The following is a 20,768-nucleotide window of genomic DNA, read 5'->3' on the forward strand; positions in this document are numbered from 1 at the left end:
ATGCCCTTTTGAGGAGGGCTAGGGTCAAGTGTGAGCGGCAAAGGGAGAACAGCAGGGTTAAAAAGCAGGTGTCTGCTGCAGGCGAGCAGGGGGAAGAACACCACGGGTGCTGTGCACCCACCATCTCTGGTCCAGTCATCCCAGCTCTAGAGTGCTTTATTCATTATCTTGAAACTTTAGCTTTTAGCTTTATTCTCCTAGTTCCACCCCAGGGTTAGGGCAGGGCAAACTCTGCCAGGGAGACTAGGCAAAGTGCCACAAGTCAAGGCATCAGGCCAAGAGATCCCAAAGCACATGCTGCAGCCAGTCCCACTGGACCTTAATTTCAGAATAGGATTGCTGCCTAAACCCTTGTACCCAGATGTAGAACTGACCCCCAAGGAGCTCATGGTGGGGGCCAAGTCAGTTTCTGGGGCTCTGTCTGGCTTGACCTGGCATCAGCACTTGGTGTGGTATGGCAGGGTTGGGGTCCAATCAGCCTCACAGGAAGGGCAGCAGGACACCTTGCCAGTGGTTCTCAAACTGTAAGGTGCATGGGAAGCTCCTGAGGAGCTGTAGATCTTCAGCTTCTCATCCAGAAAGTCTAGAGTAGGGGCTGAGATAATGGGTCAGTGACAGAGTCCCAGGGGATGTGAATACGACTGGTCCATGGACCACACTTTGAGTAGCAAAGCTCCAAGCCAGCAGTTCTCAACCTTCATTTCATTTTGGAATCACTAGGGAAGCTATTAAAATTTCCTGCTGCCCAAACCTCATCCCAGAACCAATCAGTTCAGAATCTCTTGGGGCTGGGACCCACGCATCAATATTTTTTTAAGCTGTCTGGTAATTATGACATGTAGCCAAGATCAAAACCATTGCTCTAGGCTGTGGGATGGTCATAGCTGGAGGCTCATAGTTCCATGCGTTCATCTGGCCTGAAGCTACTCAGGGGTGGGGTCAGCCACAGAAGCGACTGTGGCCTAGTTAAGGTCTCAGCCTAGAAGGCCACACCCCAAGGCCTGGATAAACACAACTGGAGAAAAGGGCTGGAGGGGTTGCTGGGGCCCTGGGCTTCCCCCAAGCATTACAGACACCTATAAATAGAAAACCTAGATCCAGATTTCCCAAACAAGGGAGCAGGCTCCTAAAATACATAACTGGCTCGCTCATGTTTGCTCCAGAACTCGTAGAGCAATAGGCTGGAAGTTCTCAGTATTTCAACTGCAGGGGCAGGAGACAAGAAAGGCAAAATTAGGGCAGACGTTTTCCACTGTTCACCAAAACAATTCTTCAGTGGCATGTAAGAGTGACTAGCTCTTCCCTTGGCTACTCCTGCTCCTTACGTCTACATTGGCCCAGTTACTCCACAATGTAACCTCTCCTGGGTCCCAAACTGCCCCATACCTTTGGAAAGTCAACCCTGTAGTTCCCAGTCTCCCCCAAAAGACCCTTCACAAGGTACAGCACTATCGTCGTGACCACCTCCAGAACGCCATCATCGGCCAGAGCTCAGCGGTCCTTGCAACGAGGCAGGAGAATCTAAGAAGAGATTCTAAACCCCGAGTTCGGGTCCGCTTGCTGTCAGGACTGAGGAAAGCTCTAGAAACAGTGGCAGAGTCAGAGCGCAGTCAGAGAAGAAGGGAAGGGCCTAGATGAGAGAGAGAAAGGAGAGCTGAGGGCACAAGGATGGGGCAAGAGAGACAGGAAGACGACCGGAAGAAGGGGCCCGGATGGGGAAAAGGAGGTGTCCCTCGGGCATGGTGCCCAGGTCAGGTGTGAGCCAGCCCTCGGCTGGCCCAGATTCTGGGAAGGTCTGGGCTTCTAAAATTTCTTCATGTTAACCATGTTTCAAAAACGATTTCAATGGCTTCAAGGAAACCTACAATATTAGGTCAAATAAAATTCAAAATGGATGTAGAGAAGAATTTGTGAGGCGGGAGGACCAGGCAGTGGAGGAGAACGAAGGAAGGGTGAGCTGGCTTTAGGACTGGGTGTCATGAATGAATATGTGGGCCGGAGCCCTCCATATATGGTCAGAAAAGACAGCTTCAACTTTTGCCTGCTTTGAGTCACTATCTTGAGAATACTACGAAATGTCTTTCCTAAGTAAGATCTTTTTTTCTCTTTGGCTTATGATGTAAACCACTCATTTTTTATGCTTTCTCCAAAAAAGCGTCAGGCAGTGGAGGGAGGAGTTTGTCCCCCGGAAGACAAAGACAAAGGGTTAGGTTTAAGGGACAAACAGTGCTGCTTACCTGTCAGTGGTCAGTGTCTAATGAGCACCCCAAGGAGCAAGAAGGAGCAGGGCTTCCCTGGAACATTCTGGGGTACGGCCAGCAGCACAGCAATGGTTCTCGGCCATGCACACAGGATGTTGGCAGCGGGCACCACTGTGCACAGACCTGAGCCCTTTTCAGCCTCCACAGTCTCCAAGACGCTAGCTCTTTAACATTTGGGGGGGTCATAAATAACTTTTGAAAATGTGATGAAAAACACACATTTGCACTCCACCTCAACAACCTGGAGAGCATTTCAGGAGGTTCCCAGACCCACCTGGGTCATGGACCCAGCTTCAGAACAGCCAGGTGCTCACTTCTCGTGGGTTTCTTCCAGCAGAGAGCACATTGCTCTGGTCACCACCACTTGTCATTTGGGAGCCTCTTGAAACTCTAGTGAACCCTCATTGCCATGGACCGACTATGTCACCCCAACATTCCTATGATGTCCTAACCCCCAATGCGATGGTATCTGGAGGTGGTTGGTCATAAGGGTAGAACCCCCATGACAGGATTAATGTTCTTTGAGAAAGAAACACCAGAGCTCTCTCTCGCCACCAGGTGAAGACACAGTGTAAAGAAAGCCAAGAAGACTAGAGGAAGAATTTGCTAATCCCTTGATCTTGGACTTCCCCGCCTCTGCTGTTTTAGCCACCCAGTCTACAGTATTTTGTGGTAACAGCCCAAGCCAAGACACCTAGAGACTCTCAATGCCAAAAACTGTCTGCCTGCTCCACTGTGGGGCAGGAGAGCCTGAGACACCGGTCTCCTCATTGTGGCCTCCTCTACCACATGGCCCCAAGGCAAGGTGCCCTCCAGAGCACTAGCAGGATCCCGCGCTGAGGAGACTGGATGGGCCCCCAGAGAAGTGGGCTTCTTCACAGCCCACTCACATTCCGGGCACAGGAGAAGTCAGGGCAGAAATGAAATGTCAGGGCTCCTGGGCGGTCCTAGGAGATGGGGGAAGGGAGGAAGGCTGAAACTGAAAAATCAAAGGGAAAGCTGCTACAGAACTAGTGGCCTTTCAGATACATTCCAATAAACCTGGCTAACTTCATACTTGCTCTGTGAGGAATCCATAAACAGGGTTGCCTTCAGGCCGCTCTTCTAAAGAAAACACACGAGGCTTCAGGCAGCCATTAGCAAATGGCTCCAACCAGGCAAATGTTGCTTACTCTCAAACCACTGTTTTTAGACACCACTGCTCTCCACCAAATAGGCCTTTACACATCCCTACTCACGGCCAGTTCCTCCAAACCACCTTCCTGGCCTAGCTACTCTGTCTGCCCCGGATTTTCTTCGTTGTTAGCCTGTGTCTCTGCTTGGTCTTACACATGTGATTGCTCTGGAGGTCTTGCTAGGCTTGGCTCCTCAAGGGCAGGACTGAGCTTCTATTTTTTTGTGATCATTCCAGGAAGCCAGATTCCAGGTTCTGTACTCAGAGGCACCCAGTAATTTCTGTTGGCCAGCTGCTTTTCCTGAGAAAGCATAATCAGACCTTTTGATTCCCATATACAAACCACCTGTGTCCCTGCCGCTCTCCTCCCTGGTGAAAGGGACTTGACAGCCCACTCACATTCTGGGCACAGTTTATACATCTGGGACGAGCCGCTCAGCCCAGGAGTGCCAAAAAGTACAACTGGGGGTTTTTGGCACACTGAGCAGAGAAGTAGAAAGGAAATAAAGCAGTTCCCTCATCTGTGACATGAAGGGGTTGTGCTCAGCCATGTCAAAGGTCCCTATGAGATCTAAGGTCCTCTAAGTTTGGAAAAGTGTTATTTTGTAGTAGGCAGACTGCTGCTTGGCCACTTAGTATTCATCCTGTCCTCCCTCCTCACCACCAGGCATGCCCATCTTGTTCAGAGTAGCAAGGTGTCTGGCTAAACCACTCACCTTCCTGGATGCTCTGTGACAGGGAGGGATAGCCAGCAAAACCCTGCTGGGACCACAGAGCAAGCCTTGGCTTTTCTAATACAGGTACTACCCCCTTTTGCTTTGCCCTCCCATTTTCTTCCTGCCAGGGAAGCTGACGTAATGCTGGAGGTGATGCAGTCATCTTGCAGTCATGAGGCAATGCCCAGGAGGACAAAGGTCTACCTGCTAAAGATGGCAGAATGAAAACGTGAGACAATCCTGAGACCCACTGGCACTGTTCAGCCACTACACTGGTCCTGGAAAGCCTAACTCAGGACTTCTTGGTTCATAAAGCTACGTTCATAAAACAAACTAATGTTTAACAGTGTATTTTGAAGCTAAGGGACATATACAGTTCCAATCCTGAAACTTTAGTTCTTGTTCTTTTTTGTTTTTTGTTTTTTGTTTTGAGAAGCAAATTTGGCACAGGTAATAGTTTCTCAAAAGGGCAAGGAAGAAAAATAAAGCAAACTACCAGGATATTTTTCTTTTGGTTGGCAAATACCAAAGAACAAACTTGTCATGAAAGTCGTCTACATCTCGTGAAAAACCAACAAAGGGCTAACCAGTCCACCAGTGGACCAGCTGCTTTGCAGTAATGCAGCTCCACAGAGAAGAACCATCGGGTAACTCGTTCAAATTTGTTAGCTTCTACAGCTAAGGATTTTCTCCCATTGGCATTCAGCCCCATTACCAGCAATTTAGTGATGTTGTTGTTGTTATTTAAAATAAAGACATACAACTTCCGGAGAGAGTGGAGATTTGGGCACAGGTTTCTAGCAGCTCCCCCACAAAGCCCTACTGAAATTGCCAAAATAATAACAAGGTCTTATGGGAGGGGGTCCATTCACATGCCGGAATCTCTGGAACGTCTATCAGATAAGATGCTGGCTAGTCCAGATAAAAGGCAGGCAGAGAAGACCGACTTAGAATCTGCTTCCCAAGAACGCAGGCTCAGGGCAGGTTCTCTCGCTCAATTGTCCTTACATCAACTACTCTGGAAGGTCAAAGGCCGTATGCAGTCAGGCCATGGTTCAGAAAGAGAGCCAGTGGCTTATATGCCAGTTGCTGTGACTTATCAACAGCATTTAAATTGCTCTGCCCAGGAAGGGGACAAGCAGAAAGCCCTTCAGGTTTCTCCCCTGTGCTACAGCTGGGCCCCATAGGGCTCCCCCTTCCCACTCTCATGCTAATGGATTCCTCAGCATCTCACAATTAGCCCCAGAAACATGATTCATGTTAGAAAAACACTGCAAATGATCTTAATATCCTCTCATAAATAGTTGCTTCAGGGGATGGCAGGGACAGCGAAGGGGCCAGACCCCCTTGCCTTCCCTCTTGCAACTTGAGAAATGTTAACACCTGCCACCAATCCATCCCCCAAAACCTCCAAACAATTTCAGTTCTGCAGAAGCAGGTGCCTGAAAAATCCAACTGTGAATTTAGTCATGCAAATCAATACCAGGCCTTCACCCTAAAAAGATTCAGATAGGAACTAAAAAAAGTTAAGGTTTTTTATCCCCCGCCAAATGTCTAGTCACAATCAGGCCATATTAGGGTGAAGGGGGTCGAAGGTACAAACTTCCAGTGATAAGACAAACAGGTTCGGGCTGTGTGATGTACAAGATGATGACTATAGTTAACAGCACTGTATTATATATTTGAAAGTGGCTAAGAGAGTAGATCTTATAAGCTCTCATCACAAGAAAAAGAATTTGTAACTATGGGAGGTGACAGATGTTAATTAAACTTACTGTGGTGGTCGTTTTGAATATATACACATATCACATCATTATGTTGCACGCCTTAAACTTATACAATGCAACGTTAGATATCAATTATATCTCAATAAAACTGGAGAAAGTACATACATACATACATACATATAATGAGGTCACATTAGAGGCTTTATTCTGTTTTTTTTCCCCTGACGTTTAAAACTCAGCAAGGATTTTCTTCCTCCACATCCCTGAAATTACTGAAGTTAAAAAAAAGGAGTACAGACAACTAGTATCTCCTACGCAGTGGCCATACACCAGGCACAGAGATAGACACATTATTCATATCATGTCACTCATCCTTGCTCATGGCCTTGTGAACTAGCCTCGGAAGGGTATCCGAAGTAGGGAATGCTAGCACCAGACTGAGCCCAGAGTCATGGATTCAACTCAAGCAGCGAATATTTTACTGAATAACTGTGCTGTGCTCAGCACTGTTCTGGTAGCTTCCCAACCAGTGTGCCTATAAGGAGTGCCCCAAGCAGAGGATGGAGCTGACAGAGCCTGGGGGCCGTGAGCCGCCTCACCCACTGCTTCGGTGCACCCCGCAGATAACATCATTGTCCGTGAGTGCCAGGCCAACAAGGCTTGGAAGCACTGAATAAATAATTACTTGCTGGCGATAAGGGCTATGAAGTGCGTGCTGACTCCAAATCCCTGCCTTTTCTACTGACACCCTGTCCCCAGTGGTTGAGCCATCAGCAGACATCAGGGCCTTCAGAGTCCCACACCAGAAAGTGGAAGTGTGGGAATAAGAAAGCTGAACAGAAACATTCATCATGCTCAGTTACTCAACCATCCCACCTCTCAGCTGGGCCAGGCTTAATTTCAGTTTCCTCCTATAAGTGTGTATTTAAATCAGAAGGAAACACTGGTTTTCGACCCACCTCATGTTCCGAATATGTAAACACAGCTGAAACACCAAATGGTTTTCTGGCTGCTATTTTTCTGCTTCTCGTTCTCATCACACACGAAAATGCCCTCGTTCAAGACTTCTGGGGTTGGTGGGCACCTTCAGTGAAAACGCAATGCCCTGGAGGCCAGGGTGGGGAGCAGGTTTGTGTCCACCTGGGCTCGGTCATCCTCAGCCCGGAGCGCCAGGCCTTCCAGCACCTCCCAAACGTGGGTCACGGACTGCCAAGAGCCCAGGAAGGAAAACTTGCAAATCCAGAGCAAAACCGGAAAAACAACCCCTGGCCGGGCCTCAGAAACGAATACCATCTCAGGCTAGGAAGTTAGAAGTCACAGCTACAAAGCTGGGCTTTGGGCACTCTGGTTACAAAAAAATAAGGATTTCCCCCAGTCAATCCCACCCTCCTTTCCAAACAGTGCCTACACCATTTGCAATCGGAAAATTGGGGGTGGGAGAAATACTACATTTTAACTTTTTAATTGTATTCTACTGAAATCCATAGGTCTGCTCCTAAATTGTTTGGGGTAAGTTTTTATTAAAACAAAAGAAAAAACTGCCTATACACACACACATACACACACATTTAAGGCCCCTGTGGGCCAATTTGGCCTCTTGTTGGACTACAAAAGGGAACCTTGTCTGTGACTAATTTTATTTACTTATTTTTATTTAAATTCCAATAGCCAACATATTTAAAAAAATAAAAAAGTTAATATCAAAAGCTGCCACAGGTAACCCCAGCCTATGAATCCATATTCCAAAGTTCGTAGCACTGGGATGTCGACGGTGGGGTAGGTTGCACGTGCTGCAGGGAGGGCAGAGGGTGTATAGGAATTCACTGTACATTCTAGTCCATTTTGCTGTGAACCTAAAGCTATTCTAAAAAAATTAAATCTATTTTTTTTTTAAGTTTGTACACGTAGGTGCTTCCAGCGCACAAGACATTTAGTTACTGAAATCATGGGATGAAAAAAATCAGCCATTTCCCGGTCAGCCAAGAGACCACTCAACCCACACTGCAGCTGAACTTCGGGGGTGGTTCCCAAACTTGGTGTCTCCTCACAGGTGGCTGAGAAGGACCGCCAGCTTCCTCCCTGGGCAGGAGGGGAAGTGGAATTCTCCTTCCTCCCCGCCCCCTCTTCCTTTGGCCCTCCGGCACCGGCCCTCAGTCCTGGCTGCAGAGCGCCCCCTCCCATGCCTGTTCCTCGGGGCTGAGGGAGATGGCAGCACCGTAGAGAACAAAGGTAGGAGCCGGCCCCAGCATGCAGGGGACACGTAGGGGGCCGGGGGAGGGCCGCAGGATGTCCCGCCAGAGTCCCCTTTAGAGGTTCCAAAACCCAGGCACTGCGTGTAGCTGCACATTTTCTTTGAAGCTGCATCATTTATTTGAATGTTCCTTCCACTGGAAAACCCTCAGGCTCCTATTCCTATAACAAAACCATTGGTCCTCACCTGCCCCTATTATTATATCATACAAAAATGGAGGCAATTGGCTTATTTTTTTTTTTCCTGTTGCATATTGTTGATGTATCTGTGATCAAACCCATATTTGGCCATCAGTGGGCCTACCCAATACTTTCTTCATGGGGAGAGTCAGAAGAAATAGAGAAAGGAAGTCTCAAATCTTACAGGCATTTGGCAAACCCCAACACTCTCATACAGATGTCAGAGTCCAGAGGCCAGTCTTCTACATGCCCCAAAGCCAGAAGTGGCACGTGCACAAAGGGACACATGCACAAACTCGGTCGCCAACCAGAAGGACATACGGGGACAGATGGACTCAGCCTGGAGAGAATGAAGGAAGTACCCTCAGAAAAGGGCATGGGCACCGTGACAGTCTCCAAGGCCAATGTTAAGGATTGCTTTCAGGTTTGTACAAAAACAAAGGAAAGAAGGAGACAGTGTTGTCTAGATTGCCCACCATGCCTCTTTACTCCTAGTTCCTGTCTGTCTGCCTTCGGCTTCTGCCTGGAAGCCGGGCCTCGGCTGCCGAAGCACAAGGCTGCGGAGTGTGCCACGGGCTCAGACCATGGGGGGGCCACTGTAGCCCCGAGACACAGGTACTACCCTCAGCCGACATGCGTGTAGTCCTTGAAGCTAGGTGGAGTGCACACTCAGCCTTTATTTACATTAACCACTCTCTAGCAACGCTCTCCTCTCTTGGACCCTGTGATGGGATTTTCCTGGATTGTCTACACATTTTCCTGGCGGTTCTTCCTGAGTCCCATCTGCAGATTCCTGGTCCCCCGCCAACACTTCCAGGGCCCCCAGGGCTCCATCCTCGGCCTCCCCCTCACTCTTCACTCTCACCTATCCTCCCTGAAGCAGCTTCTGCGGGCTATGGGCTTCGTGGATCCCCACCAGACTTTTAGCATCCCCAGTCTACACCTCCAGACCAGACCTTTCTCCAAACTCCAAACCCAAGTTCCCAAATGCCTTTGAAGTAGAGCTCCTAGATGTTCCACGAACACATCAGACTCACTATGTGTGAAAGTGAACTCATTATTTTCCCCCCCAAACTCATTCCTCCTCTCCATTTCCCCTTTCAGGTCACTTGAAGCATGGCCAACTCAGTCGCCACTTCAGAAAACGGAAGGTCTCCCATGCCCCCTCCCATCCCCCAAGGTCACCAAGTCTCCCAGTCTAGCTCTTAGCCCCTGCTTGATTTCATGTGCTCCTCTCTGGCAGGTTCAAGGCCCTATGGTGTCTTGTTCAACCTCATGGATGAAAAAGCCAGCCACAGATCATCTTGCCACCGTTAATTTTACCCTCCAATCCGTCCTTCATAACCACTAGGGTTTCCTTTCTAAAACACATTTTTGTTCCTGTCCCTCTCTTCCTAAAAGCCCTAACAGCCTCCTACTCCACTGCCCACAAAAGAACATCCAAATGGTTAACAAGGCATGCAGATCTTTTAGGATCTTATATCTCCCAACACCCCCACAGAGTACTCTCAAAGTACATAAAACTATTTGGGATTTCTAGAATCAACCATGACATTTTACACATTCCAACTCTCTACTTGCTATTCCCACTGCCTAGAGAACTCCTATTTATACGTCAGGACCCGCTGTAAATATCACCTGCTCTGTGATGTGTTCCCAAACTCTTCACCTCCTTTGGAATTGTGATTCCATCCTCTGTACTCCAGAAATACTTTGAATATACAGCTCTAATGCAAAATGTACACCAGGTATTTAATGACTTGTTTATATAGCTTCCTTCCCACTCAACTAGGAGAGCTACAAGGTCAAGAATGTATATCCTCCTGCCTAGAACATGCACAGGTTTAGAAAAGCAGTTCATTAAGTTCCTCAAATTGGAGGAAGGACCAGCTATGAGAGATGTTTCCCCAGGATGCATGGACAGGAAGCCATGGGAAGGACGGAGTTAATATTTCAACCTTTACAATGCTATGATTGGTAACCTTGGATTTGAATTTCTGTTTAACACAATTGGCCAGTGAGAAAGCACTTTCATCACAAATCCTTATTTCCTCCAAGTTTTCTAAAAACATCACCCTATCAGTTTGAATCCTGCAGGCTCTTTCTCAGCCAAAAGGAATTTCCCTTTAAACAAAAACTATTCAGACATTTCCAAGATATGAAATGTTAAAAACCAGGATTTTCCACTCAGACAACTAGGAAACTGTTTGTGGATTTTTTTTCCCCAGACTCTTCTTATTTGCCAAGAAGTCTGAAGTAGATTTTTTTTTTTTCTGATGTTAAAAAAATGTTTCCTACCTCTGTGCCTCTCTGTTTTTCCATTCTTTATTTTGTCTGGGTTTTACTGAAGCAAGGTCTTAAGTCAGGAAAGAGAGGCTACAGAGTGCAACACAACATCTGCCAACTGAGTTGCCTCAATGATATAAGCAATCAACTAAACTTCTTGTTGGTATTTTATATCATTTTTTAAAGCTGAGAGCCTTTCAAAGGTAGGAGCATGATACCCAGAACAGAACTATGGGGTTAAAAGAAATTTGGGGGCCATGTGATACAAGTGCAGTATTTTACAGCCAGATAAAGGGAGACCCAGAATGTCAAGTAACTTGCAACACAACGAGTTCACACAACAAAATGACTTATGCTCCAAAGAAAAACTCTCTTCCAAGAGCTGCCATTGAAACTTCTAACAAGAGGCAGGCATAGGAATTGGGTGGCTCAGAGTAACCCATCTCAATTCTTTAAAAAACCTCAGAGCTCTTCAGTAATGTCAGCACAGTTTAGGTAAATAAATTACTCCAGAACAGAGCAATTCAGAGGCAGGCAGTTCAACGTGAGGCAATTGCAACTGGGCTTGACAGCAGCTATACACAACAGCAGAGTATATGGCACATGGTTCTAAGAAGTTATGTCTGATTTTTGCATTGACCTTCCATGCAGTCCTAGAAAAATTTAGACATACCACCCCAGAACACCACACAGTGTTTCCCAAACCCAAAGAATAAGCACAATCCCAGCCAAAACATAGCTTGCATCTGATGGGTGACACTGACTCTAAAAGTGTCCCAGTAATGACCTGTGAGCTGCTCATGGGTCTATACTATAGGAGAGCTGAGTCAGTAAACATTGCCCGAGATAAATGAGGTACAGTGATAAAGGGGGTTCAAAGTTTCCCTTACTCCTTTTAGAGTGATGCATCATGAAGATTCAAGGATTATCCAGTCAGAGCTTTTCCAGAGCAAATGAGGGCCCAAAAGAAGCTTGGGTCATACCAAAGAGCTCCCACTTTCCGTCAAGAGACAGATAATAGATACAAAGATCTGAGAACCAGCTGTATTGAAGGTGACACAGGAGCCCGGGGGAGCATAAAGAAAGAACACAAGGCCAAGTACCTAACGCTCACATTTAATAGGTGGCAAGGAAGCCAGTGAAGAAGGAAAAGCTGAGCCCACCAGACCGTCATGGAAGCCAAAGCAAGAACGAGTATGAGATGACCTTGTATTCAATGCTGCCAAATTACTTCCATGAGGCCTAGCAGGTGAGGACAGAGAAGAGACTGGATGCAGTGGTTAGAGAGAAGTTGGAGGACCTTCTAGCAACAGTGGGAACCAGAACTGACAGGGTGCAGAAGTACGTGGAAAGGAAGGAAATGCAGGCAGTAGGTATTGACTACTTGTTTGAGAAAACCTGGCAGTAAACAAGAGAGAAAAAAAAAAATGGGCAAGAGGGGGCAACAGCATCTGGCAAACATGTGTTCAAGGCAGAGACCTGTGTTTACAGCAGAAGGTAGAAGCTGGGGAGGGCAGGAAATGAAGAAGTGTGAGAGAGACTAATAACAGGCCCCCGTGCTTCCTGAGTGATGTCAGACTCCTGAGGTCGGGGCATCCTTTCCCCAGAGAAAAGACAGTTAACTCAGGGGAGACGGTGGAAAAGCGTGTCTATTATGGGCCAAGCAGTGACATGTAAGGTAACTTGCCCAAGGTCACTAGAGAACCAGTGGCCCTTGACGCTGAATCTGCCTGGCTCCAAAGCCCACCCTTTCCACCATGCTGCCCTCCACTCCACACTGGTGGAGACCAGGGTTCGATTGTTCAAAATTCACCCACACTCCCACCTTGTTCTCTATAAACTAAACAAGAAAAGATATTGACACTGAATTACCCAGGTCGCTTTCACACTAAATTTTCAGATTTCCGGAAGCATTTACAAGAATTCAGAGTTTAAAAAATATATTAACAAAAGAGGTCGAGGCCAGCAAGCTTATCCATTCTCCAAGACTGCCTCACTCCACTTAATTAGGCATCGAGCAATTATTTTCTATCTCTGAGCATCTGCACTTGGCTAAGCATCATGGGAATACAGAAAGCCAAAGTCATGTCCCCTGTCCTCAAGGAACTTGTGTTTCAGCTGAGCAAATGCTGTACTGATCTAGGCCTCAGATTCTCAGTGGATAAAATCGGTAGATAAAACAGGCTAATGCGTCCTATGTGCCTCACAGATGACCTATAGGATTCGATTACAGGGAAAATCGAGGTCACTTAGAATTTCATTTGAAAGAGACGGAGAGCATATGATGAGCAGCAAGGGAGAGGAACAGGCTCAAAGTTGACCCAAAGATCGTGGGTCTCATCATTTTCTTCCAATCCTGACTCTGCACCGACAGGGAACATGAACACTCCCCTTTTCCATAAAATTACTCACTTGGACAATTCAGACATCCGACAGCTGTGGGCTCAAAACCCTACTAAATGCCCCACCAAGGCCTACGGCCATTTGCCCCAAGACAGCAAACAGGTCAGAGCCATGCCAGGCTGAGGCAGGCAGCTCAAGATGCCAACAGGCACACACGGGCTTATCAATACGTGAATGGCCATAAGCAACTGAAAAAAACAGCTTCTTTTAAAACTGACATTCCGCTTTCTACCTGCTGATTTGAGATTGTGTGGACCTCGAACGAAACAAGTCATTCTTTTCTTGCATGATAAGCATGATTACAGGCTTAGTGAGTTACCTCTGGCCCCAATATCTGACCCTGATACAGACAGGTCAGATAATATAGTTAATTCTACGTTTCCCCTAGTCAGTGGGTTGGGACACCGCAGCACACCCTCCCTGACAGCCTTTGTGTGCATTTCAGAGAGGCATTTCAGAGGCCAGTTCTGTCTCCATAGTCTTCCTTCACTGGGCGCTATTAGCACAGCTAAATAACACTCTTAGAGCTCTGCAAGTGGCACAGGACTTGCGTTGATCTTTTGTTTCCAAGGCTAATTATTGTGGATTTTAAAACATTTTCCATTTGCTAGCCCATCTCTGTGAGGAAAACAGCCATTGGTCAAACAAACACACTAAAGAAAGGACTGCCAACTTGGACTATTTTTCTAATGATCATTACAATCATGCTGATTGAGCCACCAATAGCTCCTCAATCCCCAAATGATTAATCTGAGCCAATCATGCAAATCCCTTTCCAGCCATTGGTTTTAAAATGGTCAACCGACCCAATCCTTGCTGAGGAAGCACAAAGAGAAATGAGCTGGTGGGCTTCTGAAAAAAGTTTCTTCCATCCTAAAAAGGGACACAGGAAGATTCAACCTTCTTTTCTTCTGGATATTTTTTTTTTAAGATTTTATTTATTTATTTGACAGAGAAAGAGACAGCAGAGACAGAGAAAGAGGGAACACAAGCAGAGGGAGTGGGAGACGGAGAAGCAGGCTTCCCACTGAGCAGGGGGCCCAGTGCGGAGCTCGATCCCAGGACCCTGAGTTCATGACCTGAGCCAAAGGCAGACGCTTAGCGACCGAGCCACCCAGGCTCCCCCTTTCCTCTGGATATTGTCATTTTGAATCCAACACCCGAAACTCATCTGGGAATGAGCTGTTTTCTGGCTGCATCCAACCCAAAGATGAAATCTGCACGTAGATGGATGGCATTTAGAGGAGTTGCTGAGGGTACCTGGGTGGCTCAGTCAGGGCCTGCTCCGTGGAGAGCCTGCTTCTCCCTCTCCTGCTCCCCCTGCTTGCTTTCTCTCTCTCTCTGTCAAAAGTAAATTTTTAAAAGATTTTATTTATTTATTTGACAGAGAGAGAGAGAGCACAAGCAGGGGGAGTGGCAGAAGGAGAGGGAGAAGCAGCCTCCCCACTGAGCAGGGAACCCCATGTGGGGCTTAATCCCAGGATTCCGGGATCATGACCTGAGCTGAAGGCAGACCTTAACCGACTGAGCCACCCAGGCGTCCCAGTAAATAAAACGTTTAAAAAAACAGATAGATAGATAGATAGATAGATAGATAGATAGATAGATAGATAGAGTTGCTGAATCAGTCAAACAAGGAGCTATACTTCTAGGCCTCTTACGACATGACACAATAATTTACTTATTGTATAAAAAGTCTGAATCAGTTTCACTTACAGCTGCAAACATTATAATTTAATTCAATTATTAATCTAGAGGCAATGCCTCATTTGTTGCAAGAGCAACTTCACATCAGACCACCCTGCTTCCATAGAATGTTATTATTTGGGGGTCTTTCAAGAAAGAGGGCAAGTACAAAACTCAGTGCTGTCCTCTCATCTTTCAGGGTTGTGTGGAGTCTACCTTCCCCCAACCTGTGTTATCACCATGAGAACAATTTCAGACACAAAAATATAATAGGTCAAAGAAATTTCATCAAGCCATTGAAAATCCTTTAGATCACAGATAAATTAGCAACACAGGTACCTGGCTGCCTGATGAATAAGGTCCACATATATGGAATAGAAGAACACTGCACACTCCCTCCACTCCCCTACAACCAATAGGTATTGCCTTAAGTTCTCCATTTAGAGATTCACCCTTCTGAGCTGAAGTAATTACTGTTAAATATAAATGCCCATTTAGGGTCATAGGTTTAGCCTTACTAACATTTAAATATTCAGTGTAAGCTCATCAGATCTTTCGTGAGAGCAAAATTTAGGATGGGGAGTTAGACAGGGAATACAATTACAGTGAGTACTTGGGGCCCAAGAAGGGAGGAAAACGTGAAAGGTGAAGTGAGGGCCTTGAAGACAAAGTATATTTGCTTTGCAATTCTCCTACTAGAACTCATTACTCATCCTTCAGTTTGTAGAGATCAGGTGACAAGTAATGATCTTCTCAAGCCAGGAGGGGCCCAGGTTCCCCTTCAGAACCTGGCCAGGGCCAACAACAGGAGTTGTCTCCAAGGTAGAACATCGACCCAAAAGCTTCAGTATCCCATTGGAGCCACATGAGTTGCTGGGCCAGCCAGGAGGAAGGAGGAAGCCAGGAATCTCACCAGCCTGTGAAATTAGCCAACTTCACCCCGGCATCAGGGATAGATGTGGAAGCCAGATGACCTTTGCATCCGGATACTGGGCAGGTCGAACATCCCCTTAACTCTCTACCTTCCACTGTCTGGAATTGGTCATTTCACTTTAAGCACCAACTAGATATAAAATTTTAGTGCATAACCACTAAATAACCTTACAAAGTATTGGATTCATATGAATAGCATTGAAAACAAGCAGAACGTCTGTCATTATCTTTGTGAAGACTTCACAGTTCCTACTGTAGAGCTTTTTTTTTTTTTTTTTACAAAGAATAAAATCATTGCGGGGAGCCTGGATGGCTCAGTCGTTAAGTGTCTGCCTTCGGCTCAGGTCATGATCCCGGGGTCCTGGGATCGAGCCCCACATTGGGCTCCCTGCTCAGTAGGGAGCCTGCTTCTCCCTCTCCCACTCCCCCTGCTTGTGTTCCCTCTCTCACTGTCTCTCTCTCTGTCAAATAAATAAATAAAATCTTTAAAAAAATAAAGTCATTGCAAAAATTAAAAAAAAATCCCTATTTTCCAGATCATTAAACTGAGATATAAGAAAGTTACCACGATCATAAAGTTTATCAGACCCAAACTCACAGTTAATCCTCCATCCTTAGAGCCCCTTTCCACCAAGCACTCCTGCTTCCTCCTCTCTTCACCCAAGGCCTCCACTGACTTGGGAAGTGTTGAACTTTAATGGAGCACCAAATCCCCCCTTCCCCTAGAGAGACTCAAGCTAAAATTACTTCTAGTCCAGTGTTACATGGTGCCTTTAAGCTTTAATTTTACATTTTCTAAATACATTCAGGAGGTAAAAATTAGAACAGTACAAAAGGGATAGTGTATAAATAACTCCCCCACCCTTGCTCCCTCTCTTGACCTCCAATCCCCAGGTTCCCTTGCGAGAAACAATCATCCATTTCTTGAGCATCCTTCTGAATATGAACTGTGTATATAGAAGTAGGTAAAATGCATAGCCTGTTTTGCTCTTTAAATTACAAAATCCCACAATGAATTCCCAGAAATGTAATTTGCATAGAATCTTAGAGGAACACAACATATGTGTTAGAAATGCCCAACATCCAGGCAGGTTTGGGGTAAGGAACAAGGTTTCTCACAATGATTTCAAACCAGAAAAGAGACATACGCCGCATTTTTATATCCACCACCTTTTCTAAACCCACTTTTAGCCTGTACATACTCCAGAAACAACAGCGTTCGTAAAAGTACTACTCACTGATTTAAAATAATATATTGTCATCTGTACGGAAACTATTTTTTAAGCTTCAAGAGGAAGCCCAAAGCTCTCACAAGTCAGGACCTAATGAGCAAGTGCATATTCATTCTATCCACGTACTTCATTATTTTGTAGACTTCCATCCTGTCCCTTCTAAGCCTTTGTCCTTCTGAACCAAGAAGTCTTCTTCACAACTAACCAAAAGAGAAAAACATTGCTCCTGATGGTTCACAGAAGTCACCAGAGACGGTACAATCCCAGCCTCAGGCGATCTGAACCTTCTATGTTTTTAAAATCAGGCAGGTGAGAGGTTTTGCTAAAACAGGGCATTAGCAATCATGCATGTGCTAACTAAATCCCTATTTAGACCTGGAGGTCAGGCTATTCCACATTTTGGACGAATAGCAATAACAACCAGCTCTGCAACTGGATACCCAACAGAGTTTAAGAAACAGATGGGAAAGTTATCTATTTTCAAATCTCTGCCAAACTCCCCTTAGTTTAGAAGGAATATAATCCAGTCGTCTGTGCTACTAAATCCAATACCTCTTTTTTTTTTTTTTAAAGATTTTATTTATTTATTTGACAGAGAGAGAGACAGCGAGAGCAGGAACACAAGCAGGGGGAGTGGGAGAGGGAAAAGCAGGCTTCCTGCGGAGCAAGGAGCCCGATGTGGGACTCGATCCCAGGACCCTGAGATCATGACCTGAGCCGAAGGCAGACGCTTAACGACTGAGCCACCCAGGCGCCCTAAATCCAATACCTCTTTCAACACTAATTCATATACACAGTGTGTTGGCAATGACTTGTAGCAATGATGAGTGGCATTTTATATGAGTGAGCTTCCCAGAGGAGAGACACATCCCTAAGTGGTAGACATAAAAGTCGTTAAAAAAAAATAAAGTTAGAAGAAAAATAATCACACATCACTGCTTCATCACAATAACCAAAAAACTGAGCCCTTAATACCAAAAGGAATGTAAGGTCTCTACCCCTGAAACTGTGCATAAAGATCTTCATTAAAGCCAGCCCAAACTGTTCTGTCTCGACTTAATGTCATAGTCACAGGTAGCATTTCAAATCCTAGTCCATGATCTCACAAATGCAAGTCACAAATGCAAGAAAGGGAATGTGTATGCCTGCATATAATTCGTGCCACTAGCTGAAAGACAATCCCAAAGCTGTGGCATCACTGCGGCTGGGTGAGACATTTTCACAGTATGTTTAAGAACAAAAGAGAAGAACTGCCCCCCCACACACACAAATGGTTAAAATGCAGCCCATGTCAGCAGAAACACCTGGGGCACCCAATTACCAGAAGATATTTGAGGACCAATGTGCTCTAAGTTCTGTACTGACAACAGGAAGCACATCTGGGCCCTCAGTCCAAATGCAGCCCACGTGGTCTCCTCAGGGAAAGCCTCAGTAAGCAAAACCCAGATCGCACTACACATCTGGCTTTTGCCCCAGCACGAACTACCACTCCCTCTCCGCCGGGCACTCTGCATTTTTTCAACAAGCCATTCTCAGCCATCACAAGTGCCTTGGTGGGAATCACAGGGAGGCCTCATCCCATTTCCCAAAATAACGTCAACCAGAGGCAAAGGCCAAGGAGGTGGAGCCTACGGGCCATTTTGCAAAAGTTTCAAATATCCTGGCACTGACCCCCTTAAAAAAATCATGAAAGGCAAACAGGCAAGCTTCTTGTTTTCTCATTAGTGTTCACTCTCTCTCTCTCTGTCTCTCACTCTCTCTCTCATTACAAACTGAATTTATAAGAAACAAAAAAACAGATCTCACATAAAATCATATGGACATTGCTGGCTGTTGGAAACAGAATTTCATTTTGCAAATTTAATAGCCAAAATTTGAAATTGAAACGTATAAAAGAAATGTGCAGTATTCCTGTTACAGTTCAGTCCCCAACGTAAGACTGAACAAAGAACTGGTGAGCCGTCCCACCTTCTCCAAAGCTTTTCTGAAATATGGAACTGCCTCAGATTTTCCATACTCTGCTGATCTTCCCTCTGAAGAGAGAGAAAGCAGATTTCTTGGCTGTACAGTTAAAGAAACCAAATAACGTACTCTCTCTCCTAATATCAAAGGGGCTTTCCAAAACACACACACACACACACACACGCGCGCGCGCGCGCGCGCACACACGTGTATTTCCTGAAATATAAACAGAGAGAATATGACAACGAAGGAAAGAAAATGCCACTTTGTTTAGTTTTTTAAAACCTTCCCACAAAATCAGTAGCAAACGCAACAGCGGCATATTTTTCCCCACTATCTCCCCTTATTCCCCACCATCTCCCCCTTCTGCCTACAGTACTGACAGCAAGAGCAAATGATATTGCAGGTGTGAAAACGACTCGGGAAGAGAGTATAAATTGCCAAAGAAATACAAACTGTCATTACTATTACTGAAACTTTAAAAGGGCCAGCGGCCCACATTTATCTGTTCGGATCGAAAAACCACACCTCTCCCTAGATCCTCACTCCGGGCATGCCTGCCTCTTCCCAAGTACTTCTTTCCCAGGTCCCTGTCCCTGGCTATACCCCCCCGTTGCAAGCCGCGCCTTTCCCTCCCCGCCGAGTCCTCACCGTGTGGTACATAAGAGCCTCGGTTTCCCCGGGCTCTGACAGCTCGCTCAGCTTGCGGTCCCACTGCAGGACGCTCTGCTCCCCGCTCTCCAGCACCTCCATGCTGGTCCGAGGGACGCTGGGCCGAGGATGCTGAGGGCAGGAGGGGAGCGGGCAGAGCCGCCTCGGAGGCTAAGGTCCGGCTCCGCGGGGTGTGTGCGCGTGTGTGCGTGTGTGCGCGTGTGCGTGAAGCTTATGCACTTAGAAAGGAAAAACGTTCTCTGCTCTGCCTGAGGGAGAACTGCCAAGGGCTCCCGTCCGGTGTCCTCGGAAGTCTGAGAACTGCCGGGAGAGACAGGCTGTCCAGGGATCTGGCTGAAGGCTGGGGGGGTGAGGGGGGTTAAAGCGGGGCGCGCATCCAAAATGAAGGCAGGAGATCAGCTCTCATCCCAAGGAAATCCCTTCGCAATAAGCCCACTTTCCACTATCGCTCCAAACACAAACTTTGTGACTTCCCAGGGCTCCTCAGTTCTGCTCCAGGACCCAGCTATGACTCCACCTCCCTCTAGGGCAGAGACCAATCGGATACTCACCTCGCCCGCCCTATCCAATCAGAAGTCTGGCTTTCCGCCCCGTCCCGCCCGGAAAGGCTGGACAGCGGGAAGTCTCTGCCCAGGCTTTGGAATGTGGGCGGGGAGCTCCTTTGGCGTCACCGGGGAACTCCTTCTGCCAGAGCGCAACCAGCCACCGCTCTCTGAGGCAGCGGACCAATGGAGTGCTTGAGTCTGGGAGTGATGGACTGGAATCGTGGCCAATGATAAAAGGGCGCCTGGGAGGAACAGCCAATCAAATAGCGACAAGAATACATTTCATAGAGAAGGGGGGGTGCACTCGGTACCTTCGCTTAGAATCCACAAAAGTTAGCGCGAGCTTCTGGAAGGGAAGGGAGCCGCTGTGTGGGCAGATTTATATACTGTATTAAATATTATATATTTATATATGGTCTTAAATATTTTCTTAATGTAGATTAGCTCATTTGAGTTTCGAGATTTTTTTTTTAAAAAGTGAGTTACATATTCACAAATATAAATATTCCCCATTGTGTGTGAATTTGTATTAGCACAGTTCTAGCAAATTGTCAGTTTGTTCCTCATATTTTCGCCCTAGTTCGGCTCTGCTCCTCTCCTGACATGTTTTAATCACTTTTTTCTTTCAGTTCACTCTACAGACACTTGATAAAAGCCAATGGCTGGCTTTTCCAGGTCCTAAAGAGCTGTGAGTTAAGACCTTGAATTAAGGGACACCAGGTGGCTCAGTCAGTTAAGCGT

At 46.4% G+C, this 20,768-nt stretch overlaps 1 protein-coding gene across 3 annotated transcripts in view; it reads right to left on the reverse strand.

The window, feature by feature from the left end:
• Positions 1-20,302, reverse strand: part of CREB3L2 (cAMP responsive element binding protein 3 like 2) — a 108,292-nt gene extending 87,990 nt beyond the window's left edge. For 2 of the 3 annotated variants that reach the window (XR_003204913.2, XM_025854824.2), the window contains exon 1: positions 19,462-19,985. Coding sequence is in view for 1 of the 3 variants with exons in the window: in XM_025854824.2 (XP_025710609.1) it covers positions 19,462-19,563 (102 nt within the window). In the remaining 2 variants the exon portion in view is untranslated. Of the gene's footprint in view, positions 1-19,461; positions 19,986-20,033 lie in introns of those variants that run through there. The other variant, XM_025854825.2, reaches the window with a different exon arrangement.
• Between the last annotated feature and the right edge of the window lie 466 nt (positions 20,303-20,768).

Source organism: Callorhinus ursinus, unplaced genomic scaffold (assembly GCF_003265705.2).
Source record: "Callorhinus ursinus isolate GAN/ISIS: 27379988/994484 unplaced genomic scaffold, GSC_fseal_2.0 scaffold12, whole genome shotgun sequence".
NCBI classification, from domain to species: domain Eukaryota; kingdom Metazoa; phylum Chordata; class Mammalia; order Carnivora; family Otariidae; genus Callorhinus; species Callorhinus ursinus.